Source organism: Erythranthe guttata, chromosome 7, assembly GCF_056151865.1.
Source record: "Erythranthe guttata isolate IM_541 chromosome 7, IM_541, whole genome shotgun sequence".
NCBI lineage: Eukaryota > Viridiplantae > Streptophyta > Magnoliopsida > Lamiales > Phrymaceae > Erythranthe > Erythranthe guttata.
Window position 1 is genome coordinate 6,806,598 of NC_142539.1, and position 12,430 is coordinate 6,819,027.

Genomic DNA, 12,430 nt, shown 5'->3' on the forward strand with positions numbered 1-12,430 from the left:
GTTCTCTTATGGCAGAATCGGGTTTGTGAGGGCGCCAAACACCTCTCCTCTTCGTCAATTTTTCTCAACTCCATCACCTGCAAACTAACTTCCAACAAACGCGCACCAGGCGATCAATTTCTGCAGCACCAGAAGATGTCTCTTGTCGATTAATCCGCATTTTCCCAGCCACAGAAACGGCAACGAGGTGTCTGCGGCGAGAAGAGCGGAGGAGACATGTTGTGGGAGTTTGTTGGTAGTGGTGGCGATTTCAATGGGAAGAAGAAATTTGGTGAAGACGATATTTTTTCCCAAAATAGTATTTTCAGCTCCCATAATTTTATAAATATAATGTATTTTCCAGAAAATTACAATTCAGTCTCCTAACTTATTATTTGATTAAGTTTCTACAATTTTTTAGTAATTCAATTTGGTTCCCAATTTTTTTGCAGAAACCTCCCCAGGGTATTTTTGTCCTTTAACAACCAGTCAACGGGAAAAAGGGAAATGGGTCGAGTATGCTATCTAAACATAAATACAGGGGGTATTTGCTAACTTTTTTATGACAGGGGAAAAATACACTGTTGCGATTTTTACAAGGGTAGTAATTGCATTAAGCTCAAACTCAATACCTAGTTAGAAGAATAAATATATTTACCCCTATTAAATTAGCCTGTCAAAAAAAAGTCTTCATTTTCACTCTCTATGAAAACATGATTGGGGTCCGAACTCTAGATCTTATATAATCTAAGAACTATCCTCACTTGCAATATCTACGGGTGAAAGTCGGATAGATTGGATTGGAATAAGTGTTTTGGGAAAATTTTCAAAAAATTTGGAAGTACAAAATTAATTCCAAGTCCAAAAGTTTTGGAATCTAATAATTCATTCAAATTCCAAAAAGCCCGGAAATTTCGGAAAAATTTCGAAAATCGCATAAGTTTTAAAATTTCAAAACTTAGAGGGGTTTTTTGTTTTTTGATATTCATAATTTTCCAAAAATAAGAACACCCACTTCGATAAAAGTGAAACTAATAACTACTAAATTTCAGTTCAAAAAAATAAATAAAAATAAACCACATCATAGTATGCAATAAAACTTCTAAGAACAATTCAATATGCCAAAATCCTAAAACAAAACTTAAATCAAATAACTGTTTCAGAGAAAAAAAAAACTTAATATAAGTATTATATAATATATATTATTTATAGGGGTATTTTTCGGGGAAAAAAACAAAATTTATTTGGGAAATTAAATCAGATCGAAAATCGAAAATTCCAATTCTCTTTATATAATTCCAATTCCAATTTAAAAAAAATTGGAAATCGAAATTTGAGAAGTCGGAATGGAAAAAAGTTGGTTCCAAAATTGAAGGTTTTCGGATAGGAACCGGCGGAAATTAGAATTTCCGTTCCAACTTTCACCCCTAGTAATACCGTATGACTTATATTGTTCAATAATTCTCATGTTTATAATACTTCTTTATGAATTGAAGAGTTGAAATTTTTCTTTCAAATCGTCCATGATACTGATAAACAATCTAAAATGGCCAAACAAATGTGTTTTTTTTAATAGCAGTAAATGTTTTTTTACATTTATTTTCACAAAAAAACAATAATTTTCATAGTAACACTAAAAAAGATTAACACTTTTTTCTGTGACGGACGTAAAATAAAAAAGTCAACTGTCGTGGCAGTTAAAATTAGGTCAATGTCAACATTCGTGATTTGATGAAGTAGGGGGGTTAAAGAATGCCTTATAATCATGATTTAAGTGACTTTAAAAGGTTGAGTGTCATCTTGGCATAACAATTAGGTATGGGTGGATTTATTTGCCAAAAAAAGAAACATTCAGTATCTCTTTTTTAATTAAATGCTTGTGTGGGTGACCTCCATGTAGGGGTGGGAATTGGAACCGAATTTCTGAATTCCGTCAATTCCGATCCGAAAATATTCAAATTTGGAAACTTTTTTTTCATTCCGGTTTCTGATATTTCGATTTCCGATTTTTCCGATTACTTTTGGAATGGAATTGGAATTACATATAAAATTATTGGAATTCCGATTTCCGATCCGATTTTATTTCCGAAATATAATATATATATATATATATATATATATATATATATATATATATATATATTATATTTCTGAATTGTTTTTCTATTCGTGTTTTGCAAGAACTATGTTTGTTTTGAATAACTGATTATGTTCTTTTTACAAGTGTTTACATTTCATCCTATTGATCTTTGTTTTGGATTCTTGCATTTTGCCGGAAAATTACGAAAATATTAGGAAATAAAATCTTAAAATTACTATTATTTCCGATTGTGGAACAAAAAGGATTAATGCAATTTCCAAAAATTCCGAAATTCCGCCAATTCCGAGGTATTCCGAAATTGGAATGGATTTTGAAATTCCGATTTTTTTGGAACGGAAATTGGAACCTATTTTTAACTTCCGAATAAATTGGAAAATTTCCGAAAAAGGTATTTCCGATCGATTTCGTCTGATTTCCACCCCTACCTCCACGTCATGATCAAGAAAAGAAATCGCCTATATTCATTAATTTTAAACCAAGCAGACCACATAAACTAAATATTTGTTTATAGGAATAAATGGTATCTTTATATATAAGGGGTCTTTACAAATAAGCTCATCAATAGATACTTATTCATAAAGAAATCCACACAAAAAACTCCTTTACAAATAAGTCCGCACATGGTTAAGATTTTTGTAAAAGACTAAAATAGTCCCTCATACTTTAACATGCTCCAATTTCATCCTTAATTTAATTTAACCTTAATTTGACCCAAAATTTCATAAATTATTCAATTTTGACCCAAAACTTTTTTTTTTCAAAACATTTTTTTGCCGCCGGATTCCGGCGTTGACTTTTCGAATTTTTTTATTCTTCCGGATTTTTTCGCTCAGGCTTTGACTTTTTTTTGTCTTCTTTATGTAACATTTTTTTTCGTTTAAACAACAATATTGTTGTGATTGATAGTAATATTAACTATATTACTATTAAACACAGTAAAATTAAGGGTTAAATACAATATGCACTCCTGTACATCACCACCGTCGCATTTGCCCCCCAATATTATCAAATGCGACAAAAAAACCCCTGTTGTTAGCATTCGTTATCTTTCCGTTTATCATGGATGATGTGGCACATTGACCAAAGTTGTTGACCTTCTAGTGACAGTTTTACCCTTCCGAAAAATATAAAACCACAAGGTATAGAAAAAAGTTATATTATTTCATAAAAATGACAAAATAATTAAAGAAAAATAAAAGTACTCTATTAAAAAAATTGATTAAATATAAAAAATACGTAAATATTTGATTTTATTTTATTTTTGAATTTTTGATACGTAAATTAAGATCAATTATTTCATCTTCTAATATATACTTTTCCGCAAAATTAAAGTTTTTCAATTAAATTCAGAATTATTTTATTATATTTTAATTATCCCAAAAATACCTCACCATAAAAACATAAATTAAGTGCAACAAGATAAAAACAGCATTCATTGAACAAAAGAAAAAAAATATTCGCAATAATTCTTCAAAACAATTCTAAGCTCTGCACCCACTTTCTTGGGTTGCTCTGATTTTTAAACCATTTCCAACAGTCTATTGCGGTTACTGCAACTATAAAAATAAAAAGAAATCATCGATGAAGGAGATTCTTGAATTTGGAGGTCCATAAAAATAAGGTGTAATCAGAGAACTGTTTTTCGTCTAAAGCAGATTCTCTTTAAATGGCTTTACAAATGGAGAATTTGTGTTCATTCGAAATGGAGAAGAAGAAAGGGAAAGGAGAAAAAATTCTCAGTTACATTGTCTCGAAAAATGGTTAGAAAATGTTGTTTTGATGTTTTCTGTATTATAAGGTAAGGGTAAAAAGGTATTTACACAACACAAACTAACGGTGTTAAAGTTCTAACAGTTGACTGGTAATGTGAGGGGTCATTTCGTCGCATTTCGTAGTTCAGGGGGGCAAATGCGACAGTGCTGATAGTACAGGGGTGCAAAGTGTATTTAATCCTAAAATTAACTAAACTACATTTTAACAACGCAATATTGCTATATTAATCTCTAACACAGAAATATTAACACAGCAAAACTCATTATTATTGTATAATAGAATAATATTAATATGTTGACCGTTCAACAAATGTAAAAATAATAAAAAGCTAAAAGAATTAATATTACTGTGAGTGACAGTAATATTACTATAACAACAGTAATATTACAATAATAGACAGTAATATTATTACGTTACTCCGTGAATAAGTCAAACAAACAAAAAAATCAAAACAAAATAATAATATTGATGTGGTTGACAACAATATTACTATAACAAATGTAATATTACCGTATACCACTATAATATTATTGTGTTTACAGTAATATTACAATAATAGACAGTAATATTATTACGTTACTCCGTGAATAACTCAAACAAAACAAAAAACCTAAGAAAATAATAATATTGATGTTGTTGACATTAATTTTATTGTGTTCACTGTCAACGACAGTAATATAATTACGTTGACTTGTCAACAAATCAAACAAAAAAAAAATTAAAAAAAAATAATATTACGTTAATTTACTGTCAACGGCAGAACAATTACATAAATGTATTGTCAAAGGCAGTACAATTACGTTAATTAACTGTCATTGACAGCACAATTACGGTAAACGTTTAGCGGCGGAGGTAAAAAAAAACAAACAAAACCATAAAAAAAATATAGAAAAAACTAAAAAAAACACTAAAAAATCAACGCCGGAATCAGGCGGCGAAAAAAAACATACCAGAAAAAAGAAAAAACTCAACGCTGGAAACCGGTGAAAAAATCTAGAAGGAAAAAAAAAACGAAAAGTCAACGCCGGAATCCGGCAACAAAAAAAAATTGAAAAAAAAAAGTTTTTGAAAATAAAAGTCAACATTGGATTTTTGTGGACAAAATTGATTAAATTGGGGTTACAATTAAGAATTAGGTATAAAGGGTTGAGGGTAATATTGTCATATACATGAATGTTTCCTTTATTTATAATAAATATTAAATGAATGTGCTTATTGGTGAAAGAGATAAGGGGTTGTCTAGGGTCCGAGAGGGGTTGTACTACTCGGACCCAAACGATTGAAAATCAACCAATAAAAATGTGACACGTATGATTTGTACGAACCCCACAACAAAAGTACGATACCTACCTTATAAGTGAAATTACATAAAAACCCCTATAACTAAAACTTAAGTAACAATTAATAATAATTAATAATTAGGGCCATGACAAGGGACTTAAATGCATTGGTCCACATAAACAACAATCTTTCAAACAAACCCATTACCATGTATTTACTCTAAAATACCCTCCATAATATATTTTTTTATCAATTTCATCCATTATACTCTAACTTCCTTAATATTACACATTGACCCCGAATTTAAACCAATATATCACATTAACCCCCATTTTAATAATTTTTTGAAAAATATTTTTTTTTAGAAAATAAATTTTTTTTTGAAAAATTTTTTCTGGCCAGATTCCGGCGTTGACCTGGCGGGCGTTGTCCGGCATTGAATTTTTCTTTTGAAAACATTTTTTTTTCTGAATTTTTTTTTCGGCCAGTCAACCGCAGTTGACCGCCGCTCTGCGACGTTGAATTTTTTTTTAATTTCGTTTTTGAAAAAAAAGTTCTTTCATAAAAATATTTTAATTAATGTTACTATCTTGCCTACTAAATTACTGTCTCATACATTAATATTACTATTTCAGACAATAATATTACTGTTTCGGACAGTAATATTATGAATATTATTTCCCGAACCGTAATATTACTAAAATTATTGTCCAAACAGTGACATTATTGCTTGAGACAGTAATATTACGGTCGGAGACAATAATATTACAGTCGAAGACAACAATAATGCAGGCCAAGACGATAAAATTAATTAATACAGTAATATTATTGTCTAAGACAGTTAAATTACTGTTGGAGACAGTAATTTTGAACCAAGACAGTAATATTAATTAAAATATTTTTTTTAAGAAAAAACAAAATTTAAAAAAAAAAAGTCAATTAACAGTTCAATTATTGTATATATCCGAAAGCTAAATTACTGTAGCCAAGACAGTAATATTAATTAAAATATTTTTTTAAGAAAAAAAAAAGTCAATTAACAGTTAAATTACTGTCTCCGACAGTTAAATAACTGCTGAAGACAACAATTTAACAGTCAATACATTAATATTGGTTAAAATAGTTTTTTTTAGAAAAAACAAAAAAAAACAAAAATCAAAGCCGGAGACCCTGCGATTGAGCTACCGGAAAAGAATTTCAGACAAAAAAAAAAGTTTTGAAAAAAAAAAAGAGTTAACGCCGGAGACCGTGGGTCTCTGGCGGTCTCCGGTGGTGGCGAGTCAAAATTGGGGTCAAAATTGAAATTATGGTAAAAAATTGGTTAATTGGTGAAATTTGGCTAAATTTGTTAGTCGAGTTATGATCGTGGAATTTTTTTTTTATTTGGGGGGCAAAGTGCAAAAATGACCAAAGTTGGGGGCAAAGTACAGTTAACCCTACTTTTAATTCTGTGGTTTAATAATGTAAGGTTAATGAAGTAATTTTACATGAAGTACGATGGAGTACGACCTTTGTACGATCTATTTTTCCAGGTTTCGTACTTTAATTTATAAATTCATAGGTTCGTACTGGATCGTACTAGTTCGTACTTTAAATCAACGACTATAAATTTTTACTAAATATTTTCTACGCACCAGATTAAATCGTTTGGGTCCGAGTAGTACAACCCCTCTCGGACCCTAGACAACCCCAAGAGATAAAGGGCCATATAGCCCCTAAACCTAGAATAATAAAGATGTTTGGATGGGGACTTATGCTCAAAAACCCCTATATATAAATATTTCTCCATCTCAACCCCATATTTTTCTCTATTTATACATGTTACCAAGGACATCGAAGAACACTATCACTTTATAGAAATTATTATTATTTGTTTTGTCCTCTCTTTCATCACATCAATCATCTTCAGCGTAAGCAATTATATATTTGTCTTTGTTAACAATTCAATTATGTTATTAGAGAAGACTGTACGTTTGTGGTCCTGAATGAAGAATATAAAGTGAGTAGGATTGTTGTTGCCTAAAATGGCCATGAAATTAGATTACCACATTGTAAACTATCAGTAACGACTAGACCAAGACGACTAGTGCAAAAAGTATCAATGACGACTAGAGCAGACAACACCTGGGAAGTTCTCACCACAACACTACTATATTTGCCTATAGAATTAAGTTAAAGAATGACAAATTCGATGTGCTGAGGTACTTGTGCTTCAAGTTGTTCCTTAGCGTAATCCCTTGAAGTTTGTTCCTCAACTAATTCGGTATCTGATGGTGTTCCACAGAAAAAAAATGGATAACGTGGATAACGTGGATCAATAACTAATTTCTCAAGCGCCATACAATTATCTAAAATGTATCCGACTAATTCAACATCACTGGAGCGACCGTAATAGCCACAAAACTGGAACACTTTAAGGTGCTCGTGGGGAAACTTTATAGAATTCTTCACTTCTTCATTTGACCTCAAATGATCCCACACCCTTAACTGCAAATGGAGAAAAAAGAAATCTAAGAGATAAATATATTGCTACTATGTAAAAGAAAACAAAGGTCCACTACAGAAAATATAATTGCTCATAAGCACATGATAAAGAGAGGTAGTATATATATTTGATAGACAATTGAAAAACTAAATAACATGGAAGAGGTATATATTAACAACATGAAAGCAAACATACCTTTAAAACAAATTCCAGCAAGTTGGGAGATGCCCTTATCAAAGGGGTCAGTCCCATAAGACTTTGCTCACCTTTTGCCCGAAATTTTATGACCAACTTCTTCAGTTTAGGAAGTTGAGGAAACGTGGGTAGAAATATTTTCTGTGGAATAAAACATACCAAAACGTAATTATGTATAAATGAAAAATAAAGAAATAACAAGCACAACTCCGTTGTCTAACCTTTATGTCGTTATCCAGGTTCAAGATAAGAATCTCCAATTGCAAAATGCAGCAAGAAAGTGTCGGAAGTAAATTCTTGACAGAATGTTGATCAATTATACAGTTAACCGATACCTTAGCAAGTGCTGGAACATTTTCGAGAAAGAGTCCTTCCACTTTAGGAATACAAAGTGAAGTAAGATTTGGAGCAGAAACCTTAACTGATTTCAAATCGTAGCAGTGTTTTAACTCCAAGTGTTTTAAAGCAAGCGATGAACCACAAACTTCAAGATTTGATATCTGACTTACGTAACGAACAACCAATTTTTCGAGCAGAGGGCAGTTGTATAGAAAGAACTCAATAACTTTACGAGTCACAATAACAGATTTCAAAGACAATTGTTTGAGGGACTTAAAGTTAACAGAGGAACTTTGTGAATGGGGTTTAAGGAACTTGTTCGGGAAAACATAACATGTATCATCCACTATCCCGACTCTATAAATTATGGGTGAAAAGTCCAACTCCAACCTCTCAACATTTCTCGCAAACGCAAATTCAAGCCATTTAGTTATAGCATTCTTGAAGTTTTCACCTAAATCGAAACGCACTCTGAATTCTTTCAATGGGGATGCTTTATGTGATTGGAGGACGCAATTCACCCATTTTACAAACTTGAGGCTCTCTTCATTGCTTAACTTGCGGTTATCTGCAATCTTGACCAACGCACTTTCTTCATCAAAATCAAGGGACGAGATATTTTTCCACAAGTATATCCAGCGTGATGAAAGAACAGTTGTACGTGAAGCTTCCTTCATCGGTAGCAGATGTATTATAGCCATCAGAATATCGTCCGGCAACTCACTTATTCGATCATTATTATCACCGTTGCATCTCATTGCACACTATTAAACAAAATGAAATACTATCAGACTTAAAAGAAAAAAAATGCAGTAAGCGGAAAACTACTATTCAAACTCTTGAAGATGAAACTTGATTTAAAAGCTTATAAGTTCGTTTTTGGCTAAGCTTATAAGATGTTAAAAAGAGCTTAAAGGATGCTCAAGAGCTTAATAAGAGTTTATAATCTCTTCCAAGGTGTTTTGTAATTATAAAAAAAAAAAATCTTATTTTTTTTAAAAATAAGCTATTGGAGAGCAAATAAGATCATTTTAATAAATATCTCTACCCCACATTTTTTTTAAGATATATAATAAATAAAAATAGCAAATAAACTCATTATCCGAACCCTTTAAAAATTAATTTAAAAAATAAAATGCAATAGCTTATCAACTCTTCAAACATCTTAAATATCATAATACATAAGAGCTTAGTAGCTGTTTGAAATAAGTTTTGCCAAACGGACCCTTAATTTTTTATTTTATTTTCCCTATTGACAACTTAGACAACTTTCAAATCCCAATACAATTTCTACTTCGATAGCACAAACAGGAATCCTGCATACATGTATACAATATGCACGAGCAATTTTGAGAGCGCACCTGGTTGGGTTGAAATTTCTGATGAATTGGGTTCCCCACCATCAATTTTGAATTATTAATTAAAACAAGGTGCGAATTTCGTCGGAGCGCTTAAAATTTTATTTTTCAATGAACTGATCTGCGAAGGAAATAAATACTAGGTTACGATTTTAAAAGAACTAAATACTAATAACTGTTCTTGGGCCGCTCTAAGCACTTTTTCCGATGGTTCACTAAGGCCCGTTTGGGAAGTTTATTTTTAGGATAAATTACAAACATCTCTGAGGTATGGTCAAATTACGAAAAACCTCCTTATGTTTGGGTAATTACAACCATCCCTCAACTATAAATTTTTTTACACGTCCACCCTTGAGGATTCAAATTTAGTGGAATCTTCGAGATTATATGGAATACTATCACTTTTGTACCCGTTTTATCCCATTCGGACTCCACATTTTGAAGCAAGATGATCATAATATGTGTTTTTTGGCTTGTATATATGAGATTGTGGTGCATCAGAACAATATTTTTACACAAAACGAGTACAAACTAGAGCGCATTCTACAAGATCTAGATGATTATGTTGAACTTGACACCATAAAGGTGGAGAGATGTAAGAAAAAAATATAGTTGAGGGGATGAATGTAATTATCCAAACAAGAGGGGGTTTTCGTAAATTGATCATACCTCAGGGGGTGATTGTAATTTACCATTATTTTTATTTATTATAAGATCTTAAGTAGAAGGGCGAATGGCAAAAATGCTCATCATATGGACTTAAATGCACATTGGTCCACAAAAAAACAGTCTCTCAATTAAACACATTTTCATGTCTTTAGTCTAAAATACCCTCCATAAAATAATTCTTATCAATTCCATTTGTTACGTTCTAACTTTTTTAATATTACACATTGACCCCAGATTTAAACAAATATATCACATTAACCCCAAACTATCTTTTTTTACAGAAAATAAATTTTTTTATGAATTTTTTTTTCCGGTCTCATTCCGGCGTTGATTTTTTTTTTCTTAAACTTTTTTTTTCCGGCCGGTCAACCACCGTTGACCGTCGGTCTCCGGCGTTGGCTTTTTTCTTTCGAATTTTGTTTTTTCTTAGAAAAAAATATTTTAATTAATATTACTGTCTTGGCTACTAAATTACTATCTTAGACAGTAATATTACTGTTTGGGACAGTAATACTATGAATATTATTTTCCCGAACAGTAATATTATTGTCTAAGAAAGTTAAATTACTGTTGGAGGCAGTAATTAGCAGCCAAGGCAGTAATATTAATTAAAATATTTCTTTTTAAGAAAAAAAATTTAAGAAAAAATAATAATCAATTAACAGTTAAATTATTGTCTCCGACAGTTAAATAACTGCTGGAGACAGTAATTAAACAACGAATACAGTAATATTAATTAAAAATATTTGTTTTAAGAATAAAAAAGTCAATTAACAGTTAAATTACTGTCTCCAACAGTTAAATAACTGCTGGAGACAGTAATTTAGCAACGAATACAATAATATTAATTAAAATATTTAAAAGAAAAAGTCAATTAACTGTTAAATATCTGCTGGAGATAGTAATTTAGCAACGCATACAGTAATATTAATTAAAAATATTTTTGAAGAAAAAAAAAGTCAAATTAACAGTTAAATTACTGTCTCTGACAGTTAAATAACTGATGGAGACAGTAATTTAGCAGCCAAGACAGTGACATTAATTAAAATATTTTTCTTAAAAAAAAAAACAGAATTATATAAAAAAAAAGTCAACGCCGGAGACCCGGCGGTCAGCGGTAGTTGACCTACCCGAAAAAAAAAGTTTAAAAAAAAAAAAAAGTCAACGCCGCAGACCGGCGGTCAACGGCGGCGACCGGCGGTCTCCGGTGGTGGCGGGTCAAAATTAGGGTCAAAATTGAAATTAGGGTTATAATTGGTTAATTGATGAAATTGGGCTAAATTGGGGTGTAAATCATGAAATTGAAGTTGAATTGGGTTTCAATGAATTGGGTAGAATTTTGGTATATATAAAAGGATTGCAAATAAGTTTGAATGAACTGAATTTATTTGAAAGACAAAAAAGTTGGATGTCCCTCTTTTAATTAAGTCCCCTTGTCATGGGCCTATTTGCCATTTGCCCTAAATAAAAAGGTGGGAGTAATTTGAAAGCTCTTAAACATTCTATAAGATCGTTTTAATATCTTATATGCTTAGCCAAACACCCTCTAAAATTGCGCCCATATTTTTTTTTCTTTTTACTTTGCATATGATTGATTTCCTATGTGTTAGTGAAGTGATAAAATAAAATCTTTTTCTTCTTTGGCAAATCGTCTAAGTTAACATAAATTAACTGAGTTCTAATTTTATAATTTTTAGTTGAGAGATCATTACTAATTGAACTGTGGATTTAAGATATTCCTCCTAGGCAACTACTATTGGACCCCTAATAAGAAGTTACGGAATGCGTCTTGAGAATCGATATGCATACACAGCAAAAGTTTAAAAAATTTATATCATGCGAATTCTATGAACATAAATTCATCAACATAGCATAATCAATTAACATGCATAACAATTTTTTTTAAATTTAAATTGAAATAAAGCATAGCACGCAAATCATATAATTAAGTAATCAGTTTAATTCATATTTAAATCAAAAGGGTTTGATTACTTAATCGCAAAACGTATGCACCTTAGAACAATTATGTGGTCTCGCCGAAGTCCTTAGTTAGAGCAATCATAGTCAATTTTCTTCAATGTAGTCAGGTTTCACCTTGATGTCATAGGGATGGCTAAGAAAACCGTTCCGCTAGTTACTCATGGGTATCCGCCACGTTTAAAACCGGTTACCGAGACCATTACGGTTTGATAATGGTTTTGGTAAAAAAATACAAACCGTCACGGTTTTGGTAGGGTTCTGATTTTACCA

At 31.2% G+C, this 12,430-nt stretch overlaps 1 protein-coding gene across 1 annotated transcript; it reads right to left on the reverse strand.

Annotated features, from left to right (window-relative positions):
- Positions 1 to 7,136: 7,136 nt before the first annotated feature.
- On the reverse strand, positions 7,137 to 9,635 carry LOC148769101 (F-box/LRR-repeat protein At3g26922-like). The gene is made up of 4 exons (XM_088820836.1): positions 9,515 to 9,635; positions 8,036 to 8,917; positions 7,815 to 7,955; positions 7,137 to 7,621 (listed from the first exon to the last, which is right to left on the reverse strand). Exons 1-4 carry the CDS (start codon positions 9,554 to 9,556, stop codon positions 7,307 to 7,309), a joined length of 1,380 nt encoding a protein of 459 aa, XP_088676962.1. The 5' UTR covers positions 9,557 to 9,635; the 3' UTR covers positions 7,137 to 7,306.
- Between the last annotated feature and the right edge of the window lie 2,795 nt (positions 9,636 to 12,430).

Coding starts and splice junctions, on each gene's coding strand:
- LOC148769101 (XM_088820836.1), bottom strand. CDS start 9,556: ATGGTGGGGAACCCAATTCATCAGAAATTTCAACCCAACCAG. Junction 7,956..8,035: donor ACCTGGATAACGACATAAAG/GTTAGACAACGG, acceptor TTTATTCCACAG/AAAATATTTCTACCCACGTT. Junction 7,622..7,814: donor TGCTGGAATTTGTTTTAAAG/GTATGTTTGCTT, acceptor CTCCATTTGCAG/TTAAGGGTGTGGGATCATTT.